The 27,194-nt window shown below is 52.3% G+C and overlaps 1 protein-coding gene across 2 annotated transcripts in view; it reads left to right on the top strand.

The window, feature by feature from the left end:
- hdr (hematopoietic death receptor) overlaps positions 1-22,554 on the top strand; it is a 43,542-nt gene extending 20,988 nt beyond the window's left edge. Inside the window, exons 5-11 of one of the 2 annotated variants that reach the window (XM_085971310.1) lie at positions 200-294; positions 389-496; positions 1,784-1,828; positions 3,914-3,939; positions 7,873-8,259; positions 11,834-11,882; positions 16,378-22,554. In XM_085971310.1, the coding sequence (XP_085827436.1) occupies positions 200-294; positions 389-496; positions 1,784-1,828; positions 3,914-3,939; positions 7,873-8,259; positions 11,834-11,882; positions 16,378-16,664 (997 nt within the window). In that variant the 3' untranslated portion in view covers positions 16,665-22,554. The remainder of the gene's footprint in view (positions 1-199; positions 295-388; positions 497-1,783; positions 1,829-3,913; positions 3,940-7,872; positions 8,260-11,833; positions 11,883-16,377) is intronic. The other variant, XM_085971311.1, reaches the window with a different exon arrangement.
- Positions 22,555-27,194: the final 4,640 nt, after the last annotated feature.

Raw genomic sequence — 27,194 nt, 5'->3', positions numbered from 1 at the left:
CCTCTGCACTGTCCCATCAAACACTCCCAGGGCAGGTACAGCACGGGTTAGATACAGAGTAAAGCTCCCTCTACACTGTCCCATCAAACACTCCCAGGGCAGGTACAGCACGGGTTAGATACTTAAGTGTCCTTACTCTTTAATGATAAGAGCTCTGCTATTGGTTTGAATATTCTTATGATTCCCTCGGATTTTCCAGATGTCCAGAAGGTCAAACTGTTAAGCGGAAATGTACTCCGAGATCGGACACTGTGTGTGAAAGGACAGAACCTCCTGCAGCACTGTTATCAGGAGGTGAGTGTTTTTACGCACTGTGTATTTCTGTAAAAGAAGCTGTGCTGTTTGCTGCGGAGGTGATGATAATGTTTGGAATCTCCTGTCCTTTCAGGTGACATTGCGGCGATCGTGATTGTGCTATTTATTGTTTTGCTGTTGATTCTGTGTCTCTATCGAACCCGTTGCTGCCGGAAGACAGGATGCAAAGACCAGCGGCGCGGTGAGTTTCCCAGTTTGTCGATATAAGTGATGCCTTGTTCCTTGTCCCTGGTCTGCCTGTAACTGAGGGAGCAGGCTGTCACAGGGCAATGCCGTGAATCTGTCCTGTCGACCGTGACCCCAGCCTCCCACCCGGAGACACCAGCTCTCTCCCCGCCATGCTGACATCCTCGGATATACCCAAACTCCAAGGGCCGGAGTTGCAGCCTGCGCTGCACTCCTTCCGACTCCCCATAAGAACTGAAAGAAAGAATTTTACAGCCAATTAAGTATTTTTGAATTATAGTCACTGTTGTAATGTAGGAAATGCAGCAGCTAATTTGCGCACAGCAAGCTCCCATAGCAATGAGGTAAATGACCAGCTAATCTATTTTAGTGATGTTGGTTGAGGGACATCGGGGGAGAACTGCTATTCTTCGAATGGTGCCGTGGGATCCTTTACATCCACCTGAGAATCTCATCCAAAAGACAGCCCCTCCGACAGTGCAGCGCTCCTTCTGTACTGCCCCTCCGACAGTGCAGCACTCCCTCAGTACTGCCCCTCCGACAGTGCGGCGCTCCCTTGGTACTGCCCCTCCGACAGTGCGGTGCTCCCTCGGTACTGCCCCTCCGACAGTGCGGCGCTCCCTCTGTACTGCCCCTCTGACAGTGCGGCACTCCCTCAGTACCGCCCCTCCGACAGTGCAGCATTTCCTCTGTACTGCCCATCCGACAGTGCAACGTTCCCTCATTCCTGCCCCTCCGACAGTGCAGCGCTTCCTCAGTACTGCCTCTCCGACAGTGCAGCGCTCCCTCAGCACTGCCCCTCCGACAGTGCTGCGCTCCCTCAGTACTGACCCTCTGACAGAGCAGCGTTCCCTCAGTACTGACCTCCGACAGTGCTGTGCTCCCTCAGTACTGACCCTCCGACAGAGCAGCGTTCCCTCAGTACTGACCTCCGACAGTGCTGCGCTCCCTCAGTACTGACCCTCCGACAGAGCAGCGTTCCCTCAGTACTGACCTCCGACACTGCAGCACTCCCTTAGTACCGCAATGAGTGTCAGCCTAGATTTTGTGCTCGAGTCTCTGGAGTGGGACTTGAACCCACGACCTTTCGTCTCAAAAGCGAGAGTGCTACGGCTGACACTGTGTGGGCCTCTTCCTACTGGCCCTGCAAAGGTCCAAACACTACCTGCTGTGCAGAAGGTGCAGGGTTGCTGCAGTGTGTGCGGTCAGGTTAGGAGCTTTTTATGTAGAATTTAATAGCAATCAAACTGCACTGATTGGCCCTCTCATTTACTTCCTGCAGTGATCCTCTCAATGATTAAGTGTCTGCACAGAACGGATTCTGGAGGTAAGGAGGACCTTTGGGTACAAGGCAAGACCATCCCGGGGCAGTGCAGGGGGTCTATCAGACTGTCTCGGGGCAGTGCAGGGGGTCTATCAGACTGTCCCGGGGCAGTGCAGGGGGTCTATCAGACTGTCTCGGGGCAGTGCAGGGGGTCTATCAGACTGTCTCGGGGCAGTGCGGGGGGTCTATCAGACTGTCTCGGGGCAGTGCGGGGGGTCTATCAGACTGTCCCGGGGCAGTGCAGGGGGTCTATCAGACTGTCTCGGGGCAGTGCAGGGGGTCTATCAGACTGTCTCGGGGCAGTGCAGGGGGTCTATCAGACTGTCTCGGGGCAGTGCAGGGGGTCTCTCAGACTGTCTCGGGGCAGTGCAGGGGGTCTATCAGACTGTCTCGGGGCAGTGCAGGGGGTCTATCAGACTGTCTCGGGGCAGTGCAGGGGGTCTATCAGACTGTCTCGGGGCAGTGCGGGGGGTCTATCAGACTGTCTCGGGGCAGTGCGGGGGGTCTATCAGACTGTCCCGGGGCAGTGCAGGGGGTCTATCAGACTGTCTCAGGGCAGTGCAGGGGGTCTATCAGACTGTCTCGGGGCAGTGCAGGGGGTCTATCAGACTGTCTCGGGGCAGTGCAGGGGGTCTATCAGACTGTCTCGGGGCAGTGCAGGGGGTCTCTCAGACTGTCTCGGGGCAGTGCAGGGGGTCTATCAGACTGTCTCGGGGCAGTGCGGGGGGTCTCTCAGACTGTCTCAGGGCAGTGCGGGGGGTCTCTCAGACTGTCTCGGGGCAGTGCAGGGGGTCTATCAGACTGTCTCGGGGCAGTGCAGGGGGTCTCTATCAGACGGTCCCGGGGCAGTGCAGGGGGTCTATCAGACTGTCTCGGGGCAGTGCAGGGGGTCTATCAGACTGTCTCGGGGCAGTGCAGGGGGTCTATCAGACTGTCTCGGGGCAGTGCGGGGGGTCTATCAGACTGTCTCGGGGCAGTGCAGGGGGTCTATCAGACTGTCTCGGGGCAGTGCAGGGGGTCTATCAGACTGTCTCGGGGCAGTGCGGGGGGTCTATCAGACTGTCTCGGGGCAGTGCGGGAGGTCTATCAGACTGTCTCGGGGCAGTGCGGGGGGTCTATCAGACTGTCTCGGGGCAGTGCGGGGGGTCTATCAGACTGTCTCGGGGCAGTGCAGGGGGTCTATCAGACTGTCTCGGGGCAGTGCAGGGGGTCTATCAGACTGTCTCGGGGCAGTGCGGGGGGTCTATCAGACTGTCTCGGGGCAGTGCGGGGGGTCTATCAGACTGTCTCGGGGCAGTGCAGGAGGTCTATCAGACTGTCTCGGGGCAGTGCGGGGGGTCTATCAGACTGTCTCGGGGCAGTGCAGGGGGTCTATCAGTCTGTCTCAGGGCAGTGCAGGGGGTCTATCAGACTGTCCCGGGGCAGTGCAGGGGGTCTATCAGTCTGTCTCAGGGCAGTGCAGGGGGTCTATCAGACTGTCTCGGGGCAGTGCAGGGGGTCTATCAGACTGTCCCGGGGCAGTGCAGGGGTGCTTTCCCCTCAGTCGGGATGGGAAGTAAGAGGTAGAGTCACCCTGGGTAGCTCTGTGCATTGACTCACCCCCAGGGCACAAGTTTAGGGTCACTGTCCCGTTGTAGAATTTCATGTGTAAATTACCCCAGTGTCTGTAGCCTCGTGGTTCAGCTTTCTGATTGGTTCAGTGTTTCTGTGCTGCAAAAAAGTAACCAACCCGATGGGAGGGAATGAAACCCGCTGCCATTCCGCCGCCTCATTTATTCCCGTCTCAGCAAAGCCCCGAAAACCAGAGCGGTAATGGTGATGACGAGCATCTGTTGCCTCGTCCCTTGCACCCCTGGCCCTGACCACTCGCTCCCAATGACTCCCACTCTCTCGTGGCCCTTGAAGATTGCCACCCCTGAGCCAAGCTTCAGAATATCTTGTCGTGAAAGTGTAACCGTGTACATGGCCTAACGGGCAGACCAGTCAGCATCTGAAGGAGGGGAGACGGGTGAATGTTTAGGATTTCCTGCATTCATGTTCTTGATATTTTTATGTCTGTGCTAAAAATACCTTGTTTATATTTTACAGATTCTGGAAGTGAAGTGAAGAAAGAGGTAAGTAAATAGTTCATGTTCTTGTGACAGCACCGCGGTCTCCAGCTCTAAACTTCACACCCGAGTCGGTTGAGTTTAATACGATGAGAGGCTAAATTCGAGAACCGCAGAGTTAACTTTCAGGGGCAGGCTGCAGTAGCCCTGGAATAGGAAGCGGTGAGGATAAGTCAGGGCATGCCCCAGAGAACAAGGCGAGGGGGGGAGTCCAGGCAGAGATGTGGAAATCTATCCACTGCTTTCGCAAACCCACAGCTCGTGATTTCAGAAGCCGGTCGTTTTCCAGCATTTCCATTTTGTCTTCACCTCTGAGGCGGGTTATACTTGCAGAGAGACAGAGGCCTGGGGGTGTTGTATTGTTCGCTGCTCAGGGCCTAAGAACTGCTAAGAAGATAAGGGCTTATATTCTCTGGAGTTTAGAAGAATGAGAGGTGATCTCATTGAAATGTATAAATTTCTGAAGGGGATTGACAGGGTAGATGCTGAGAGATTGTTTCCCCTGGCTGGAGAGTCTCGAATTCGGGGGCACAGTCTCAGGATAAGGGGTCGGCCTTCAATGTTCACTTTAGAATCATAGAACGGTTACAGCACAGAAGGAGGTCATTCGGCCCATCGATCCCGTGCCGGCTCGCTGCAAGAGCACTTCAGCTAGTCCCACTCCCCCTGCCCTTTCCCCGTAACCCTGCAAATTTTTTTCCTTGAGGTACTTATCCAATTCCCTTTTGAAAGCTACGATTGAGTCTGCCTCCACCACCCTCTCAGGCAGTGCATTCCAGATCCTAACCACTCGCTGCGTAAAAAGTTTTCCTCAGGTCGCCTCTGGTTCTTTTGCCAATCACCTTAAATCTGGGCCCACTGGTTATCGACCCTTCAGCCATTGGAAACAGTTTCTCTTTATTTACTCTATCTAAACCCTCCATGATTTTAAACACCTCTATCAAATCTCCTCTTAGCCTTCTCTGCTCTAGGAGAACAACCCCAGCTTCTCCAGTCTCTCCATGTAACTGTAATCCCTCATCCCTGGAACCATTCCAGTAAATCTCTCCTGCACCCTCTCCAAAGCCTTCACGTCCTTCCTAAAGTGTGGGGCCCAGAATTGGACACAATACTCCAGCTGGGGCCGAACTAGTGTTTTATAAAGGTTTAGCAGAACTTCCTGGGTTTTGTACTCTCTGCCTCTATTTATAAAGCCCAGGATCTCAGATGTCACAGAAACCCCACAGTGCAGATAGAGGCCATTTCGGCCCATCGAGCCTGCACCAACACATATCCCACCCTATCCCCGTAACCCCACGTATTTAATCCCCCTAACACTAAGGGTCAATTTATCATGGCCAATCAACCTAACCCGCATATCTTTGGACTGTGGGAGGAAACCGGAGCACCCGGAGGAAACCCACGCAAACACGGGGAGAATGTGCAAACTCCACACAGACAGTCGCCCGAGGCCGGATTCGAACCCGGGTCCCTGGTGCTGTGCGACAACAGTGCTAACCACTATGCCACCCATATGCTTTATTAATTGCTCTGTTAACCTGTCCTGCCACTTTCAAGGATTTGTGCACATACACCCCCCCAGGTCTCTTTGTTCCGGCACCCTCTTTAAAATTGTACCATTTAGTGTGTTTGGTCTCACCTCATTCTTCCTACTAAAATGTATCACCTCACACTTCTTTGCGTTAAATTTCATCTGCCATGTGTCCGCCCATTCCACCAGTCTGTCTCTGTCCTGTTGAAGTCTATCACTATCTTTCTCACTGTTTACCACTTAAAGGGGCCGCGCACCTCCAAAAAATTAAAGGGAACATTGGCGGCCATTTAGGACTGAGATGAGGAGGAATTTCTTCACTCAGAGGGCGGTGAATCTCTGGAATTCTCTGCCCCAGAGGGCTGTGAATGCTGAGTCGTTGAGTACATTCAAGACAGAGATCGATAGATTTTTGGACTCTAGGGGAATCGAGGGATGTGGAGATTGGGCGGGAAAGTGGAGTTGAGGTCGAAGATCAGCCATTGGTTTTTGTTATACACAAGGGAAAAGTCACATTTGGGGAACAGACCCGGGATTCGGGAAAGATTGTGTAAGAAGTGTATCAATGTCCGTGAAGTGTTTCCTGGGAAATTCAAGACCATCAGAAAAAACTGACGGACTATTTAAAGGGTGGGGTGGATCATATCTTTTGCTATGTAGCTATTTCACCCCGAGTGGGGGGAGAAAGATGCTCCCAGGCATCAAAAATTTAAAGTACAAGGAAAGTTTAAGGAAGCAGAGTTTATTTTCTTGGGCAAACTCTAATTTGAGTTTTCAGGATTGTAGAGCGAGTTGGTGCTGGGATCGCAGGGTGACGGAGCGCTGGGTGACGGAGCGCTGGGTGACGGAGCGCTGGGTGACGGAGCGCTGGGCTCTCGGGCCATGGAAGTTAGGGCTAAGAGGGGAGTCAGGTGGAGCTTGTTCAATCAAGGCAATAAGTTACCGGGAAAAGACATGGAAGTGTAAATTGGGTGAAAAGACAAATAGATGTGGTTATGGCGAGGAAAGGATTGAGGGATGTGAGGAGAAGGTGGGGTTGGGGGATGTGGGGAGAAGGTGGGGTTGGGGGATGTGGGGAGAAGGTGGGGTTGGGGGATGTGGGGAGAAGGTGGGCCGGTGGGGTTGGGGGATGTGGGGAGAAGGTGGGGTTGGGGGATGTGGGGAGAAGGTGGGGTTGGGGGATGTGGGGAGAAGGTGGGTCGGTGGGGTTGGGGGATGTGGGGAGAAGGTGGGCCGGTGGGGTTGGGGGATGTGGGGAGAAGGTGGGCCGGTGGGGTTGGGGGATGTGGGGAGAAGGTGGGCCGGTGGGGTTGGGGGATGTGGGGAGAAGGTGGGCCGGTGGGGTTGGGGGATGTGGGGAGAAGTTGGGTCGGTGGGGTTGGGGGATGTGGGGAGAAGGTGGGGTTGGGGGATGTGGGGAGAAGGTGGGCCGGTGGGGTTGGGGGATGTGGGGAGAAGGTGGGTCGGTGGGGTTGGGAGCTGTGGGGAGAAGTTGGGTCGGTGGGGTTGGGGGATGTGGGGAGAAGGTGGGCCGGTGGGGTTGGGGGATGTGGGGAGAAGGTGGGCCGGTGGGGTTGGGGGATGTGGGGAGAAGGTGGGCCGGTGGGGTTGGGGGATGTGGGGAGAAGGTGGGCCGGTGGGGTTGGGGGATGTGGGGAGAAGTTGGGTCGGTGGGGTTGGGGGATGTGGGGAGAAGGTGGGTCGGTGGGGTTGGGGGATGTGGGGAGAAGGTGGGTCGGTGGGGTTGGGGGATGTGGGGAGAAGGTGGGTCGGTGGGGTTGGGGGATGTGGGGAGAAGGTGGGCCGGTGGGGTTGGGGGATGTGGGGAGAAGGTGGGTCGGTGGGGTTGACGTAGGAAAACTGAACAGGTTTGTTTGAGCTCAGTGTTGTTTTCTTGTTAAAATGAAGTGTCGGCAGGAATGAGCGCTGGATTATTGCCAGCGGGAATAGGCACAAGGACATGATCAGAACAAAGTAAAACCGTGTCTGGTACACTCAGCCCCACAGATACCCTTTCCGCTTGACTCTGTCCTTCCATTATTGGTGGGGGGGATTCTGTATCTCACGGCAACAGTCGCTTTTCCACCAATAAATTCCTCTTTTACTCGCTACTATTTCCCAGTGCCCTTAAAGTTGCTGTCTGGCTCTCCCAGTTTGCCTACATCACGCAGTGCACGATGACTTTATGAATGGGGACAGGGAGGATGATGGGGAACCCTGCCTTTGGTGCTGTTTGCCAAATGGGCCACTGTATCCGGATTGCGCACGGACCTGTTATAAACCTTCAGCTTCTCTTAATGACTTCTGATCAGTTGTGGAACGTGACCAGTTGTTTGGTGATCCCAGTGAGCATTGACCTGTGCGATCCGCCCCCTCCCCCCAGGCCTAACACCCACCTTCTCTTGCAGGTGAATGAAAGCTGGCCTGCCACAGGTGGAGGAGGGGAAGCAGCTACGAGCGCAGCCAGTGCGAAAATGGACAATGATGTTAATGAACAAGCTCAGAAGGAGAACGCGACTTTACTTCAGGACAGCCCCGAAGCTTCAGCGCGATATCGCGACGAACCCTCCTTGCAGAGCCCATGTCATGGGAGTGGAGCTGAGTTGTCATCAGAGCTGGCCGGTGACCCTTTGATGGGGCAAAGGGGACTGGCTGACCCCAATGATCTTATAAGTTGTTTGAACCTGAACTCACTACATAACTGTGGAGCCACGGACACTGCGATGAGAGGAGCTGTTGGCTCAAGCTTTGTGGAAGACGCCAGTGCTCTGTCTCCTATTCCTTATAAACCCACGGTAAGACCCGATGCAAACCCTTTTTATCTTAATGCTTACTCTGCTCCTTTGGTCACTTTCCTCGCTGTGTAGTGGCTCACCTTGGTATGGTGGGGCAGTGTGAAATTATCCACATCGGTAGGAAGAATGGAAAAGCAGAATATTTTTGAAAAGGTGAGAGACGAGTAAATGTTGGGATTCAGAGGGATTTGGGTGTCCTTGTACACGAATCACGGAAAGTTAACATGCAGGCACAGCAAGTGATTAGGAAGGCACATTGGCCTAGAAATTCATTAAGGCGCTGCCAGCTTTGTGCCCAGTTAACGCCTAAAGAGTGATTTTGCGGCAGAAATGAGTTTGCGCAGATATTCAGCGCAGCGGTATTGGCGGCGGTAGCCGTTAGCGCTGCGCCGGCACCGATGACGTCATCGGTGTGCGCAGTGCCCCGGTTCCGCCCCGAAACCGGCCCGATCCCCATATTTAGTTGCGGCCGCAAACAGCGACTAGAAAACGGGGCCGTCCTGTTGCCTTAGTGGGGCGCTTTGAAGCGGAAGGTGCGGCCGGCCGCTTTTTCGGCGGCCGCTTGCCCGCACCTCCTTCCCCGGCCTCCTCCACACCCCCCCCCCCCCCCCCCCCCCCGCGGCATTGCCGGCTGCTTTCCGCGAGCCCGGCACTTCTCCGTGGTGCCGGGCTCATTTGCCGGCACTCTCCAGCGGCGATCTCCCCGTTGCAGGCAGCTCCCCTTAAGAGAAGGAGGAGGCCTGCAGTACCGCAGCCTGCCGCTCCGCAGCGGCTGGCGCAGCGGCGCCAAGAGTGCTGATATTCAGTGTCAGCGCCCCAAGCGGAGGCGGGCACACCCTGGTATAGCGCCCGGTTCCGAATTGGGGCGCTAACAATGAATATCTGACGATCGCTATAGGCTTCCCGCCCAGCGCTAACTTTTGGGTGCTAGCCAGCTGGCGGGGCCATAGTGAATTTCTAGGCCATTGCATGTTAGCCTTTATTGCAAGGGGGTTGGAGTATAAGAGTAAAGAAGTCTTATTGCATTAATTTAGGGCTTTGGTGAGACCACACCTGGAGTACTGTGTACAATTTTGGCCTTACCGAATAAAGGATATTTTTGCCTTAGAGGTGGTGCAACGAAGATTCACTAGATTGATTCCTGGGATGTGAAGGTTGTCCTATGAAGAGAGATTGAGTAGACTAGGCCTATATTCGCTGGAGTTTAGAAGAATGAGAGGTGATCTCATTGAAACGTACAAAATTCTTACAGGGCTTGACAGGGTAGATGCTGAGAGGCTGTAGATGCTGAGAGGAACCAAGGGGATAAGCGGACAGGGTGGGAAAGTGGAGATGAGGTAGAAGTTCAGCCACGATCTTATTGAATGGCGGCGCAGGCTTGAGCAGCTGCATGGCCGACTCCTGTTCCTATTCTCAGATTAAAGGGTTGGCCGTTTAGGACTGAGATGAGGAGAAATTTCTTCACTCAGAGGGTGGTGAATCTTTGGAATTCTCTGCCCCAGAGGGCTGTGGAGGCTCAGTCATTGAGTATATTCAAGACAGAGATTGATAGATTTTTGAATATTAAGGGAGTCAAGGGATGTGGGGATAGTGCAGGAAAGTGGAGTTGATGTCGAAGATCAGCCATGATCTTATTGAATGGCGGAGCAGGCTCGAGGGGCCGAATGGCCGACTCCTGCTCCTATTTCTTATGTATGTTCTTATTTCTCCTGTTGTAGCCGTGCGACCTGGCAGAGCCCCTCGCTCGCTCGCTCGCTCCCACCTTGCTGCGCTGGGAGGTGTCAGTCAGCTGGTGCCCGAGGAGGCAAAGGATGGGTCAGATCCAGATTCAAAAACAAAATCTTCCATCGGGGTTTACAGAAGCTTCAGAATTGTCATTTTTTTTTTTTTAGCCAGCTGATTGGTTGCCTGTAAGTGCCATTTTCTCGCAAGCTCATTGGTTGGCCGGCTGAGAATGTGGCCAATCAGTGGAAACGATAACTGTGTTGCCATGGGTGATCTCGCCATCACTGGCCAGGATTCTGCTGCAAGATTAGAACCCGTTGTTGGTCTGCTCCATTCCTCTTTATCTTAAAATATTAGGCCAGTCCCTGAACTATAAATTTACCACGTCGATTCGGTTTGTATTACAGCATTAACTTTAGCTATTTGAGAATTCTAAATGTACGTGAAGCTCACATTCCCATCAGCCCTGGCTATTTCCTGGACACACACACCGCATGCCTAGTGCCTGAATGTACAAGACATTGTAAATAACAACAGAAAATGCTGGAAAAACTCAGCAGGCCAGGCAACATCCGTGGAGAGAAATTAGAGTCAACGTTTCGGGTGAAAACCCTTTGTCAAGACTAAAGAAGCACAGGAAATGAAATAGATTTGAGAGGCTGGGCTGGGAGAGAACAAAAGAGAAGTGAAGAGACATTAAGAGGTATTCAAAACCAGACGAGATGGTGATAGGACTAGTGGAGACAAAAGACGGCTCTAGATTAGGTGTGAAATGCGCTGGCAGAACGGGAGACAGCTGCCATGTGGGAGAGAGGAAATAAGAGAAAGGGGGGCGGGGGGAGAGGCCAAAACAGAGGTGTGGATAAAAAATATAAGTAAAAATGTGATAGGGGCCGAGGTTATGATCTGAAATTGTTGAACTCGATATTGAGTCCGGAAAGCTGTAAAGTGCCTAATCGGAAGATGAGGTGCTGTTCCTCGAGCTTACGCTGAGCTTCAGTGGAACAATGCAAGAGCTGTCTCCCATTCTGCCAGCACATTTCACACCTAATCTAGAGCCGTCTTTTGTCTCCACTAGTCCGATCACCATCTCGTCTGGTTTTGAATACCTCTTAATGTCTCTTCACTTCTCTTTTGTTCTCTCCCAGCCTGGCCTCTTAATCCATTTCATTTCCTGTGCCTCTTTAGTCTTGACAAAGGGTTTCGACCTGAAACGTCGACTCTAATTTCTCTCCACGGATGTTGCCTGGCCTGCTGAGTTTTTCCAGCATTTTCTGTTGTTATTTCGGATTTCCAGCATCCGCAGTATTTTGCTATCATACAAGACATTGTGCTGGGATCCTTGGCGGATGTCACTTGCTCAACACAATCTGAAGGCTTTGCCGCGTTCTGATGGTTTTAGAGCCTCTTAATTTCAGCATGGACCTTGGGTTTTGTGTGCCTGGTCGGTTCTGGGAGTTCAGGCCCTCTCTGGCCAGGCCCAGCCCGGTTTTGAGGCAGAGTTTTTCTGCTCCAAGCTCGGGAACAACATCCCTCCATTTTGTTTTCATCCCTCCCCCCCCCCCCCCCCCCCCCCAACAAGACTCACCCTTTGTAAATGAGAGGAACCCGCTGCCGAACCGGGGGCTGTTTCGGGCTCCAGGGCTGCCAGTCTGAGATTGCCGTTCCGTTTCGTTGAGGGGAGAAAGCGCAGGGACCTCCGAGCGTCCGGTCAGTCTGGGTCGATTGGACCTTGGTTCCAGTCCCCCGGTGGGGCAGGTGGAGACGGTTAACTTGAAACTATTGTCTTTTTTTTAATTTAATATTTTAAACACAAACAGCTCATCCTGCACCTTGTTTTTTTTTACAGGTATATGATGATAAGTGTCTTCAGTTACTTAATGAATTCAGTGATGAAGGTAAAATACTGATCTTAATTGTTGGTTATTGGTGGCTGGGATTACGATCGAATGATTTCCTTCTAGTTTCCTGTGCATTTCCCTTTAGTTGGGAGGACAGACTCTCATCCATATGTTCAAATTCCCTCCACGGCCTCGCCCCTCCCTATCTCTGTAACCTCCTCCAGTCCCACAACCCTCCCTATCTCTGTAACCTCCTCCAGCCCCACAACCCTCCCTATCTCTGTAACCTCCTCCAGCCCTACAACCCTCCCTATCTCTGTAACCTCCTACAGCCCCTACAACCCTCCCTATCTCTGTAACCGCCTCCAGCCCCTACAACCCTCCTTATCTCTGTAACCTCCTCCAGCCCCTACAACCCTCCCTATCTCTGTAACCTCCTCCAGTCCCTACAACCCTCCCTATCTCTGTAACCGCCTCCAGCCCCTACAACCCTCCTTATCTCTGTAACCTCCTACAGCCCCTACAACCCTCCCTATCTCTGTAACCGCCTCCAGCCCCTACAACCCTCCTTATCTCTGTAACCTCCTCCAGCCCCTACAACCCTCCCTATCTCTGTAACCTCCTCCAGTCCCTACAACCCTCCCTATCTCTGTAACCTCCTCTAGCCCTACAACCCTCCCTATCTCTGTAACCTCCTACAGCCCCTACAATCCTCCCTATCTCTGTAACCTCCTTCAGTCCCACAACCCTCCCTATCTCTCTAACCTCCTCCAGTCCCACAACCCTCCCTATCTCTCTAACCTCCTCCAGTCCCACAACCCTCCTTATCTCTCTGACCTCCTCCAGCCCCTACAACCCTCCCTATCTCTGTAACCGCCTCCAGCCCCTACAACCCTCCTTATCTCTGTAACCTCCTCCAGCCCCTACAACCCTCCCTATCTCTGTAACCTCCTCCAGTCCCTACAACCCTCCCTATCTCTGTAACCTCCTCCAGCCCTACAACCCTCCCTATTTCTCTAACCTCCTCCAGTCCCACAACCCTCCCAATCTCTGTAACCTCCTCCAGCCCCTACAACCCTCCCTATCTCTGTAACCTCCAGTCCCTACAACCCTCCCTATCTCTGTAACCTCCTCCAGTCCCACAACCCTCCCTATCTCTGTAACCTCCTCCAGCCCCACAACCCTCCCTATCTCTGTAACCTCCTCCAGCCCTACAACCCTCCCTATCTCTGTAACCTCCTACAGCCCCTACAACCCTCCCTATCTCTGTAACCGCCTCCAGCCCCTACAACCCTCCTTATCTCTGTAACCTCCTCCAGCCCCTACAACCCTCCCTATCTCTGTAACCTCCTCCAGTCCCTACAACCCTCCCTATCTCTGTAACCGCCTCCAGCCCCTACAACCCTCCTTATCTCTGTAACCTCCTACAGCCCCTACAACCCTCCCTATCTCTGTAACCGCCTCCAGCCCCTACAACCCTCCTTATCTCTGTAACCTCCTCCAGCCCCTACAACCCTCCCTATCTCTGTAACCTCCTCCAGTCCCTACAACCCTCCCTATCTCTGTAACCTCCTCTAGCCCTACAACCCTCCCTATCTCTGTAACCTCCTACAGCCCCTACAATCCTCCCTATCTCTGTAACCTCCTTCAGTCCCACAACCCTCCCTATCTCTCTAACCTCCTCCAGTCCCACAACCCTCCCTATCTCTCTAACCTCCTCCAGTCCCACAACCCTCCTTATCTCTCTGACCTCCTCCAGCCCCTACAACCCTCCCTATCTCTGTAACCGCCTCCAGCCCCTACAACCCTCCTTATCTCTGTAACCTCCTCCAGCCCCTACAACCCTCCCTATCTCTGTAACCTCCTCCAGTCCCTACAACCCTCCCTATCTCTGTAACCTCCTCTAGCCCTACAACCCTCCCTATCTCTGTAACCTCCTACAGCCCCTACAATCCTCCCTATCTCTGTAACCTCCTTCAGTCCCACAACCCTCCCTATCTCTCTAACCTCCTCCAGTCCCACAACCCTCCCTATCTCTCTAACCTCCTCCAGTCCCACAACCCTCCTTATCTCTCTGACCTCCTCCAGCCCCTACAACCCTCCCTATCTCTGTAACCGCCTCCAGCCCCTACAACCCTCCTTATCTCTGTAACCTCCTCCAGCCCCTACAACCCTCCCTATCTCTGTAACCTCCTCCAGTCCCTACAACCCTCCCTATCTCTGTAACCTCCTCCAGCCCTACAACCCTCCCTATTTCTCTAACCTCCTCCAGTCCCACAACCCTCCCAATCTCTGTAACCTCCTCCAGCCCCTACAACCCTCCCTATCTCTGTAACCTCCAGTCCCTACAACCCTCCCTATCTCTGTAACCTCCTCCAGTCCTACAACCCTCCCTATCTCTGTAACCTCCTCCAGTCCCTACAACCCTCCCTATCTCTGTAACCTCCAGTCCCTACAACCCTCCCTATCTCTGTAACCTCCAGTCCCTACAACCCTCCCTATCTCTGTAACCTCCTCCAGTCCCACAACCCTCTGAGATCTCTGCGCTCCTCCAATTCTGACCTCTTGCGCATCCCCCGATTTCCTTCGCTCCTCCATTGGCGGCCGTGCCTTCAGCTGCCGAGGCCCTAAGCTCTGGAATTCCCTCCCTAAACCTCTCCATGTCTCTCTCCTCCTTTAAGATGTTCCTGCAAACTGTTTTTAGTCACCTGTCCTAATATCTCCTTATGTGTCAAATTTTATCTGATTTACGCTCTTGTGAAGCGCCTTGGGGCGTTTCACTATGTTAAAGGCGCTGTATAAATGCAAGTTGTTGTTGGCTCCTCTACTTGTCTTTACATCAGTCATTCGTCAGGCCTCTGACCAAGGCCGCCAGTCAGTGGGGATGGGGGGGCCTGTCGGGAGAGTGGGGGGGGGTCTGTGGGGAGAGTGGAGGGGGGTGGCGGGCCGTGGGGTGAGTGGGGGGGCGCTGTGGGGAGAGTGGGGGGGGTGCTCTGGGGAGAGTGAGGGGGGGGTCTGTGGGGAGAGTGGGGGTCCTGAGCCCAACACACACCACTCGCTCTCCCCATTATTTGACGCCTGATTTGAATCCAGGCTCCTGCGAGTGATGTGACCCAGTGTGCCACCAGCCCTCCCCGGCCACGAAGGTGCCGATTCTCCCTGACAGAGGGAGCCACACTCCACAGCAGGCCACCTCTGGCTGTCCATCACACAAGGTAGACAGGCTATTGGGCAGTGGGGGGCGTCACCACCCCCCCCCCCCCCCGAGCCTGGGTTCCTCCCCTGTCCCATCAGCGGTCCCTGGCTAGTGATCAGGAGCTCTGGCCCTGGTCTTACTGCCCTCCCCCCCGAGCTGGATAGAAAGGACCTATTTCCCTTAGCAGAGGGGTCAAAAATCAGGGGGCACAGATTTAAAGTAATTGGCGGAAGGTTTAGAGGGGATTTGAGGGGAAATGTCTTCACCAGAGGGTTGTGGGGGGTCTGGAACTCACTGCCTGAAAGGGTGGTAGAGGCAGGAACCCTAACCACATTTAAAAAGTACTTGGATGTGCACTTGGGATGCTCCAACCTGCAGGGCTACGGACCAAGAGCTGGGAAGAGGGATTAGGCTGGATAACTCTTTGTTGGCCGGTGTGGACACGATGGGCCGAAATGGCCTCCTTCCGTGCTGTAACTTTCTATGATTCTACGAACTCCGATCCAGCTCCTTCCCTGTGTGCGTGCGGCTCAGCTTTATTTTATATATTCGTCCATGGGATGTGGGCGTCGCTGGCAAGGCCAGCATTTATTGCCCATCCCTAGTTGCCCTTGAGAAGGTGGCGGTGAGCCGCCGCCTTGAACCGCTGCAGTCCGTGTGGTGAGGGTGCTCCCACTTTGGGTCATTAGGACAGTTTGCTGCCCCCTCGGGTGCAATGAGATCATTTACTGCGGGCCGAATCTCTCCCTCCCTCCCTCGGGCCTCTGGCGTTGGCTGCGTCAGGCTCGAGTTGCTGACTATTTCACCAGGCTGATCCCTGGGATGGCAGGAATGACGTATGAGGAGAGATTGGGTCGATTGGGCTTATACTCGCTGGAGTTTAGAAGAATGAGAGGGGATCTCATTGAAACTTATAAAATTCTAACAGGACTAGACAGACTAGATGCAGGAAGGATGTCCTCGATGGTCGGGGAGTCCAGAACCAGGGGTCACAGTCTAAGGATAAGGGGTAGGCCATTTAGGACAGAGATGAGGAGGAATTTCTTCACCCAGAGAGTGGTGAACCTGTGGAATTCTCTACCACAGAAGGCAGTTGAGGCCAATTCATTAAATATATTCAAGAAGGAGTTGGATATATTTCTTAAGGCTAAAGGGATCAAGGGATATGGGGAGAAAGCGGGGACAGGGTACTGAATTTGGATGATCAGCCATGATCTCATTGAATGGCGGAGCAGGCTCGAGGGGCCGAATGGCCTACTCCTGCTCCTAGCCTCTATGTTAGGCTTTAGTGACTGTTCTCCGAGAACAAAAGGAGGAAAATGTAAATCGTAAACATGCTTGTGGTTTGCTTTTCAGATTTAAGGCAGAGCTTTCCAATATTTATAAAAGAGGTTCCTATCAAAAGGTGGAAGGAGTTTATGCGTAAGCTTCACCTGACTGAAAACCAGATTGTGGAAGCTGAACGGAATAATATTAACAATATTACAGAAGGACATTATCAGATGCTTCATACCTGGCATCAGAAATCGGGTCATGCTGCCTGTGTCCGGACTCTGTTGACCACGCTGTACGATATGGATCTGCGGGCATCAGTACATACTATATGCTACACCTTGGCTAATCGTGAAACCGAAGAGCACTGAACGTTGGGGGATGACTCTGAGTGTGTGTTGACAAATGCAAGCAGGTTGCTGAATGTTGGGTGAGGCCTCCCTGAGCCTGGGCTGGCTGACTCCTCTCTCTCAGCACAGCCCCCCCCCCCCCCCCCCCCACCCACATCATGCCACATTGGGGGTGGAGCGTTGAGGGGGCCAAATCCTGCCCTTCTAATCAGCTCCGGGCTGAGTGACTTCACTCCGAAATGCAAGACAGCAAAAAAAAAACGTTCCCAAATCTTCGGCTCCTGTGTCCCCTCTGTGCTCCGGGTCATTGGATTAAACTCAATATCGACGCAGCATGGAGATATAACCTGGCAGGTGGTTACAGTCTGCAAGGGCTCCAGAAATGAATTAAAAAGATAAAGGAGTGATGCTCGCACTGGTTTAATTCTGTTTTATTAAAGTTGTTTTAGATTGTTAAACCGAGCAGCCTCTCGCTACATTTGATGTCACTTTTATTGCGAATGACTGACTGACTGCGCTGGGAGCCTTGCGGGACGGGTGAGAATAGGATGTGTTATCAGGCTCGCAAAGCGCGATTCTGAGATCTGAATATGATCAGCGTGTTTAAGTCGGCTGTTGTTTAGAGACCGTGTGGTGTTTTATTGGGGTCCTGATCCTGAGTAAGCTGCTTCTGGTGCCTGCTGTTTAATCCCAGTGTGATGTCCCTGTAACCGATGAGTGACAGCTCTCCCCTGCCCGTAACGTTCAGACGGACCGAGAACATCCAGTCCGTCAGATTAAGAATTGGAGCTCAACTCCGCGCAGCTCCCTTGAGCGCCGTGTGATGTACTGAGGTTTAGTGGCTGGTAGCTTGTCTCGGCTGGGAAGCAGGTTGACCGGTCGCAGTGTCCCTGGGCTAGCGGGGGGTGGGTGGAAGGCCTGGGTTCCCACTCCTGCTGCTGGACTCTGTGTCTGTGCTGCCACCAAAACAGCAAAGGCAGTCTCGGCTTCTCGGGTAAGCTGCTGGCGGAGGAACAAAAACCAAAGTCCTTAATGGACGTGTCCAGTGATAGAATGGGGACCAAGGGCATCACATGACTTGGGTGATTGTTTGACACTGAGCTGCTGTACAGGGGGGGGGTGGGTGGGGGCAAGAGAAGTTCAGCAGGATCTGACCTCTGCGTCATAAACAGATGTGGTGTGGGGTGCGGGAAGATAATAATTCGTGTTTGTGGTCCACTACAAGCGACCTCGGGCTGGAACCGGAACATCGCCTAATTTCCCTACTTACTGTGTGTGTAACATCAGTCAAGTCCCTGATATGCGTGTAACATTTGCTGCCCAGGTCCTGCTGTCTGGATAACCTGGGGAACAGTGGCAATCACCGTTACAGAGCGGGTCTGAGCGAGGGAGGCACGTGGGCCTGCCCTCAATGATAGGTGGATGTTCTCTATCCTGGACCTGTCCCAGTTCTGATCCCGGGAGGCTGTGCCTTCCCTTTCTCTCACTGTGCAATATTGTGTTTCCAATAATTGTCAAATGAAATGGCTGCTTCTGTTTTTTTCCTACCTGATGTAGCTTTCTTTAAGTAGATTTTAATTGAAATAAAGTGTTTGTGCGAGGGAACTCTTTCTGTGCTTTCTCCACTTTCAGACCCTTTTGTTCCTTGTGTAGGATGCGGCCACAGAGTTAGAACATAAAAAATCGGAGCAGGAGTCGGCCATTCGGCCCCTCGAGCCTGCTCATGGTTGATCCGATCTTGGCCTCAACTCCACTTCCCCGCCCGCTCCCCGTACCCCTCGCCTCCCCTGTAGCCCAAATATCTGTCAATCTCTGCCTTGAATATATTCACTGACTCCGCCTCCACAGCTCTCCGGGGAAGAGAATTCCAAAGATTCACGACCCTCCGAGAGAAGAAATTCCTCCTCATCTCCGTCTTAAATGGGTGCCCCCTTATTCTGAAACTATGCCCCCTAGTTCTAGATTCCTCCACGAGGGGAAACATCTACCCTGTCAAGCCCCCTCAGAATCTTATGTTTCAATAAGATCACCTCTCATTCTTCTAAACTCCAGTGAGTATAGGCCCAACCTGCTCAACCTTTCTTCATAAGACAACCCCTTCACCTCGGGAAGCAGCCCAGTGAACCTTCTCTGAACTGCCTCCAATGCAAGTATATCCCTCCTTAAATAAGGAGACCAGAGCATAATAAATAAGAGCAGGAGTCGGCCATACAGCCCCTCGAGCCTGCTCCGCCATTTAGTAAGATCATGGCTGATCATCGACCTCAGCTCCACTTTCCTGCCTGATCTCCATATCCCTTGATCCCCCTAGAGTCCAAAACCAAAAATATCGATCTCAGCCTTGAATATACTCAACGACTCAGCATTCACAGCCCTCTGGGGCAGAGAATTCCAAAGATTCATAGCCCTCTTGAGTGAAGAAATTCCTCCTCATCTCGGTCTTAAATGGCCAACCCCTTATCCTGAGACTGCCCCCTAGTTCTAGACTCTCCAGCCAGGGGAAACAATCTCTCAGCATCTACCCTGTCAATCCCCCTCAGAATCTTGTGTGTTTCAATGAGATCACCTCTCATTCTTCTAAACTCCAGAGAGTATCGGCCCATTCTACTCAATCTCTCATCATAGGACAACCCTTTCATCCCAGGAATCAATCTAGTGAACCTTCGGTGCACCGCCTCCAAGGCAAGTATATCCTTCCTTAGATAAGGAAGTGGTATCAAGTCACTTAGAAAATCATAACATGATTAGGCAGAGCCAAGGATGGAGGCCGTCAGGTCCAGGGGATTTGTCGGCTTTTAGTCCCATTAGTTTCTCTAGTACTTTTTCTCTACTTATATTAATTACGTTAAGTTCCTCACCCTCATTAGACCCTTGGTTCCCCACCATTTTTACATAGAAGATAGGAGCAGGAGTAGGCCATTCGGCCCCTCGAGCCTGCTCCGCCATTCAGTGAGATCATGGCTGATCATCCAAATTCAGTACCCTGTCCCTGCCTTCTCCCCATATCCCTTGATCCCTTTAGCCTTAAGAAATATATCCAACTCTTTCTTGAATATATTTAATGAACTGGCCTCCACCACCCTCTGTGGCAGAGAATTCCACAGGTTCACCACTCTCTGGGTGAAGAAATTCCTCCTCATTTCAGTCCTAAATGTCCTACCCCTTATCCTTAGACTGTGACCCCTGGTTCTGGACTCCCTGACCATCGGGAGCATCTAGTCTGTCTAGGCCTGACAGAATTTTATAGGTTTCGATGAGATCCCCTCTCAATCTTCTAAACTCCAGTGAGTATAAGCCCAATTGACACAATCTCTCCTCATGCGTCATTCCTGCCATCCCAGGTATCAGCCTGGTGAATCTTTGCTGCACTCCTTCCATGGCAAGAACGTCCTTCCTCAGATAAGGCGACCAAAACTGCACACAATACTCAAGGTGCGGTCTCACCAAGGCCCTGTACAACTGTAGCAAGACATCCTTGTTCCTGTACTCGAACCCTCTTGCTACGAAGGCCAACATACCATTTGCCTGCTTAACCGCCTGCTGCACCTGCATGCTTACCTTCAGCGACTGGTGCACAAGAACACCCAGGTCTCTTTGCACTTCCCCTTCTCCCAATCTATTGCCATTCAAATAATCAAGTGCCTTCCTGTTTTTGCCACCAAAGTGGATAACCTCACATTTATCCACATTATAGTGCATTTGCCATGTTTCTGCCCAATCACCTAACCTGTCCAAATCGTACTGGAGTTTCATGACATCCTCCTCGCAGCATACCCTCCCACCCAGCTTTGTGTCGTCTGCAAATTTGGAGATATTACATCCAATTCACTCATCCAGATCATTAATATATATTGTGAACAGCTGGGGTCCTAGGACCGATCCTTGCGGTACCCCACTAGTCACTGCCTGCCACTTGGAAAACGACCCGTTTATTCCAACTCTTTGCTTTCTGTCCGCCAACCAGTTCTCTATCCAAGTCAATACCTTGCCCTCAATCCCATGTGCCTTAATTTTGCACGCTAATCTCTTATGCGGGACCTTATCGAAAGCCTTCTGAAAGTCCAAATACACCACATCCACTGGTTCTCCCTTATCTATTTTACCAGTTACACCCTCAAAAAATTCCAGTAGATTAGTCAAGCATGATTTACCTTTTGTAAATCCATGTTGACTTTGTCCGATCCTGTCACTGCTTTCCAAGTGCTCTGCTATTACATCTTTTATAATGGACTCTAGCATTTTCCCCACTACCGATGTCAGGCTTACCGGTCTATAATTCCCCGCTTTTTCTCTGCCACCTTTTTTGAATAGTGGGGTAACATTAGCTACCCTCCAATCCATGGGTACTGTTCCAGAGTCTATCGAGTTCTGGAAGATGACCAGCAATGCATCTACTATTTCTAGGGCCACTTCCTTAAGTACCCTGGGATGTAGATTATCAGGCCCTGGGGATTTATCGGCCTTCAGTCCCATCAATTTTCCTAACACCATTTCCCTACAAATACTGATTTCTTTCAGTTCCACCCTTTCATCAGATCCTATGTTCCCCGGTATTTCTGGGAGGTTATTTGTGTCCTCCTTTGTGAAGACAGAACCAAAATATGTATTTAGTTGGTCTGCCATTTCTTTGTTCCCCATTATAAATTCCCCCGATTCTGACTGCAAGGGACCTACACTTGACTTCACCAATCTTTTTCTCTTCACATATCTATAAAAGTTTTTACAGTCAGTTTTTATGTTCCCTGCAAGCTTACTCTCATATTCTATTTTCCCTTTCTTTATTAATCCCTTTGTCCTCCTTTGTTGAATCCTGAACTGCTCCCAATCCTCAGGATTATTGCTTTTTCTGGCCAATTTGTATGTCCTCTCCTTGGATCTTATGCTATCCCTAATTTCCCTTGTTAGCCACGGTTGAGTCACCTTTTTTGTTTTATTTTTATGCCAAACTGGGATGAACAATTTCTGTCGTTCATCCATTCGGTCTTTGAATGTTTGCCATTGCCTATCCACCGTCAACCCTTTGAGTGCCATTCCCCAATCAATCCTACCCAACTCGCTCCTCAGACCATCGTAGTTTCCTTTATTTAAATTGAGGACCCTTGTTTCTGAGTCAACTATTTCATTCTCCATCTTAATGAAGAATTCGATCATATTATGATCGCTCCGACCCAAGGGGCCTCGTACAACAAGATTGCTAATTAATGCTTTTTGTGTCTTCTACTGTGAAGACAGATACAAAATATTTGTTTAACATTTCTGCCATTTCCTTATTCCCCATAATAATTTTTCTGTCTCAATGTTTACTTTTGCTACTCTTTTCATTTTTACATACTTGTAGAAACTCTTACAAACTGCTTTTATATTTCTTGCTAGTTTTCTCTATTTTTTCTCTTTTTATCAGTTTTTTGGTCAACCTTTGCTGGTTTCTGAAACTCTCCCAATCCTCAGGCTTACTATTACTCTTTGCAACATTATAAGCTTCTTCTTTCACACTAATGCTGTCCTTACCTTCTTTAGTTAGCCAGGGTTGGATCACTTTTCCCCTGGAGTTTTTGTTTCTCAATGGAATGTATTTTTGTTGAGAATTATGAAATATTTCTTTAACTGCTAGCCACTGCTTATCTACTGCCATACCTTTTGTGGTAAACCACTTTTATCGTTCACTATCGTTACACTATAGTTATCACTGTTGTACTGTTATCACTGTTCTCACTGTTGTATCACGATACGAGGTCGCCTCTTGTCGCGCTGTTATACCTGGGCTGACCACCTCCGACTCCGCCCATGGCTCCACCTACCTGCCCAGGTATAAAGGTAGTCGACTGGCTGGTATTCCTCCTTGTTGGACCCGATCACCCACGAGGGTGGGCTCTGTTATTTAGTCAATAAAAACCTTTAGTTACGTTCCTAACTCGTCGCTTTTAATTGGACGAATTGACAGGTATATCAATTTTATTGACTAAATTTTAAAGATGTCTACTACTGGCCAGCCAGGAGCCCTCCCAGAAGCACAGCCACAGCAGCTTTCAGACACCGGGCTACACCAGCCACACCAGCCGGCTTGGCTGCAAGCCCTCAAACCACCGTACCTGGATCTAAACCCACAGGCAGCAAACTCAGCCCTCAACTTCAAACACTGGCTGGACTGCTTCGAATCCTACCTGGAAGAATCCGGCGTCCCTCAGAGATCCAAACTAAGAGTTCTGAACGCCCAAGCGAGCCCGAGAGTATACGCACTCATCCAGGACACGACTACATACGAGGCCGCTATCAACCTACTGAAACAGCAGTACCGGAGCCCGGTAAATTACATGTACACCAGGCACCTCCTAAGATCCCGCCCGCAACAGCCAGGAGAGTCTGTAGCTGAATTTTTACGGGCGCTAAGAGCACTCGGCAGGAACTGTGACTTTAAAGCGGTGACGGCTGTTGAAAATACGGAAGATAATATTCGCGATGCCGTTGTGAAAGGCCTACGGTCCGACTACTCACGGCAAAGACTGCTTGAAGCTAAAGACCTCGACCTGGACAAAGCTGAAGCCCTCGCTCTCTCCCTAGAGGTGGCCCATCAGGACCAGGAGGCGTTTTCCAGGTACTGCTCGCGACCCTGGGACTCGGGCCCGACCCCTACCGCAATACCCTTCGCAGCGCCGCCCCCGGGACCTACCTCAGCGTCGGCGTCCCGGACCCGACCGGGACCGCCACCCCCGGTACCGGCTCCGACATCGGGCACCCGTGATCGGGCCGCCGGCTGCTTCTTTTGCGGCCAGGAGAAGCACCCGAGGTCGCGCTGCCCAGCCAGGAACTCTACCTGCTCAACCTGCAGGAAGAAAGGCCACTTCTCTAGGCCTGCAGGAGCGGATCTTCAGAGGCCAGCAGTGCCTCATGCGAACTGTGGAGGCGGCCATCTTCTTTCAAGGCAACTGAGGCCAGCATCCCCACATGTGAGTCATGGGGGTGGCCATCTTTGATCAAGGCAACCGACCCCAATAGTGCCTCATGTGAGTTATGGGGGCAGCCATCTTCTCCGCCATTTTGTCCTACCTCGTGGGAGACGCCATTTTACCCACCACGCCCGACTGCCACCGGGCCCCCGGACCCGACGACCGCCTAGCCCGCAGACGACAACGACTCGCTTACCTACACACTAGCCTCCGTCACTCTGGATCAAGCCCGCCCACACCACCTGTCCAAGTCGATGATGGACATCAAAGTAAACGGCCACACCACGACCTGCCTGTTCGACAGCGGAAGCACGGAGAGCTTCATCCACCCAGACACGGTGAGCCACTACTCCCTCCCTGTCCTGCCAACGCGCAACCGAATCTCGATGGCATCGAGGTCCCACGCCACGGACATTAGCGGCTACTGTGTTGTGACCTTGTCGGTTAAGGGTACGGAGTATAAAAATTTTAAACTCCTCGTCCTCCCCCAGCTCTGCGCTGCCGTCCTACTAGGGCTGGACTTCCAATCCCACCTCCAAAGTGTAACCCTAGCATACGGTGGACCCCTCCCCCCACTCACAGTCGACAACCAGCGAATGTTAAACCGCCCACCGCGTAACACCTGCAGCCTATCCACCCTCAAGGTGCCGCCACCTTCCCTGTTCGCTAACCTCACCCCCGACTGCAAACCCATCGCTACCAAGAGCAGGCGGTACAGCGCTGGGGACAGAGCCTTCATTAGCTCTGAGGTGCGGCGCCTCCTGAAAGAGGGCATTATCGAGGGGAGCAACAGCCCCTGGCGTGCCCAGGTCGTGGTCGTTAAGACCGGCGATAAAAATCGCCTGGTCATCGACTACAGCCAGACCATAAACAGATACACCCAGCTGGACGCATACCCCCTTCCCCGCATATCTGACATGGTCAATCAGATTGCACAATACCGCGTATTCTCGACCATCGACCTTAAGTCGGCCTACCACCAACTCCCTATCCACCCCGAGGACCGCCAGTACACCGCCTTCGAGGCGAATGGGCGCCTATACCACTTCCTTAGGGTCCCCTTCGGTGTCACCAACGGGGTCTCGGTCTTCCAAAGGGAGATGGACCGGATGGTTGACCAGAACGGACTGCAGGCCACATTCCCCTATCTAGATAACGTCACCATCTGCGGCCGCGACCGGCAGGACCATGACGTGAATCTGGAGAAATTCCTCCGTACGGCCCAACGGCTGAACCTCACCTACAATAAGGAGAAATGTGTGTTTAACACCTCGCGCCTTGCCATCCTTGGCTGTGTAGTAGAGAACGGACTCATCGGCCCCGACCCCGAAAGAATGCGCCCCCTCATGGAGCTACCCCTCCCCCACTGCCCTAAGGCACTTAAGAGAACCCTGGGGCTCTTCGCCTACTATGCCCAATGGGTGCCCAATTATGCGGACAAAGCCAGACCCCTCATGAAGTCCACATCCTTCCCCCTCACGGAGGAAGCGTGCGCGGCCTTCTCCCTCATCAAGGGAGACATAGCCAAGACCACAATGCACGCAGTGGATGAGTCCATCCCCTTCCAAGTGGAGAGCGATGCATCCGACTTCGCCCTAGCCGCTACCCTTAACCAGGAGGGGAGGCCGGTGGCCTTCTTCTCAAGGACCCTACAGGGCCCCGAGATCCGACACTCGTCGGTCGAGAAGGAAGCCCAGGCAATTGTGGAGGCGGTACGGCGCTGGAGGCATTACCTGGCAGGCAAACGATTTACCCTCCTCACCGACCAACGTTCGGTTGCTTTCATGTTTAATAACAAGCTGAGGGGCAAAATCAAGAATGACAAGATCTTGAGGTGGAGAATCGAGCTATCCACCTACGATTATGATATCTTGTACCGGCCAGGTAAGCTGAACGAACCCCCTGATGCTCTTTCACGAATTACATGCGCCAGCGCACATATTGATAGACTTCAGACCCTCCACAACGACCTCTGCCACCCCGGGGTCACCAGACTTTACCATTTCATTAAGGCCCGCAACCTGACCTACTCCATGACCAGGAACTGCCAGACCTGCGCCGAGTGCAAACCGCACTTCTATAGGCCGGACAGAGCAAGCCTGATCAAGGCCACCCGCCCCTTCGAGCGCCTGAGCATCGACTTTAAGGGGCCTCTACCGTCATCTGACCGCAATGTGTACTTCCTCAACATCGTTGATGAGTACTCCCGTTTCCCTTTTGCCTTCCCCTGCCCAGACATGACCAGTACCACGGTCATCAAGTGCCTGAACGACCTCTTCGCCTTGTTCGGGTTCCCGAACTATATACATAGTGACCGGGGCTCCTCCTTCATGAGCGAGGAACTCCATCAGTTCCTACTAGCGAGAGGTATTGCAGCAAGTAGGACCACCAGCTACAACCCCCGAGGGAATGGCCAGGTGGAAAGAGAGAACGCGACGGTATGGAAGGCCGTCCTCTTAGCCTTAAAGTCTAAGGGCCTCCCAACCTCCCGCTGGCAGGAAGTCCTCCCGACAGTGCTGCACTCCATCCGGTCACTACTTTGCACTGCCGTTAACGCCACCCCCCATGAACGAATGTTTGTTTTCCCCAGGAAGTCGACTACGGGAACCACTCTACCAACCTGGCTGACCTCTCCGGGGCCCGTCTTGCTGCGAAAGCACGTGAGGGCCCATAAAATGGACCCCCTGGTCGAGAGGGTGAACCTCCTGCACGCCAACCCCCAGTACGCCTACGTGGCTTACCCAGACGGGCGGGAGGACACTGTCTCCTTACGAGACCTCGCACCCTCGGGCACTCCGGAGACACCACCTTTACCCCCCCCCACCACCCCCCCAATTCCAGCCCAGGTAGACGGCATGCCGGAACCCCACGAGCCTTCGCCGACCACGCAGACACCAGCATTAACACCGGATAATGCAGCACCGCCGCTGCGACGATCGGAGAGGCTTACGAGGCCTCCGGACAGACTGACATACCAGAACTGGTAGTACACTTCACCCCGCCGGACTCAAATCTAAACAAGGGGTGAATGTGGTAAACCACTTTTATCATTCACTATCGTTACACTATAGTTATCACTGTTGTACTGTTATCACTGTTCTCACTGTTGTATCACTATACGAGGTCGCCTCTTGTCGCGCTGTTATACCTGGGCTGACCACCTCCGACTCCGCCCATGGCTCCACCTACCTGCCCAGGTATAAAGGTAGTCGACTGGCTGGTATTCCTCCTTGTTGGACCCGATCACCCACGAGGGTGGGCTCTGTTATTTAGTCAATAAAAACCTTTAGTTACGTTCCTAACTCGTCGCTTTTTATTGGACGAATTGACAGGTATATCACCTTTTAATCTATTTTTCCAATCTGCCTTAGCTAACTCGCCCCTCATACCTATGTAATTGGCTTTATTTAAGTTTAAGACTCTAGTTTTGGACTTAGGCAAGTCACTCAAAATTAATGTAAAATTCTATCATATTATGATCACTCTGCCCCAGAGGATCCTTTACTATGAGATTGCTAATTAACCCTGTCTCATTACACAATACAAGATCTAAAATAGCCTGTTCCCTGGTTGGTTCCATGACATATTGTTCTAGGAAACTGTCCTG

This window comes from Somniosus microcephalus, chromosome 30 (genome assembly GCF_052327205.1).
Source record: "Somniosus microcephalus isolate GS21.2 chromosome 30, FLI_Smic_1.0, whole genome shotgun sequence".
NCBI classification, from domain to species: Eukaryota; Metazoa; Chordata; class Chondrichthyes; order Squaliformes; family Somniosidae; genus Somniosus; species Somniosus microcephalus.
Note: the sequence above shows the minus strand (reverse complement) of the source record. Positions and strands in the feature narration are given on the sequence as shown.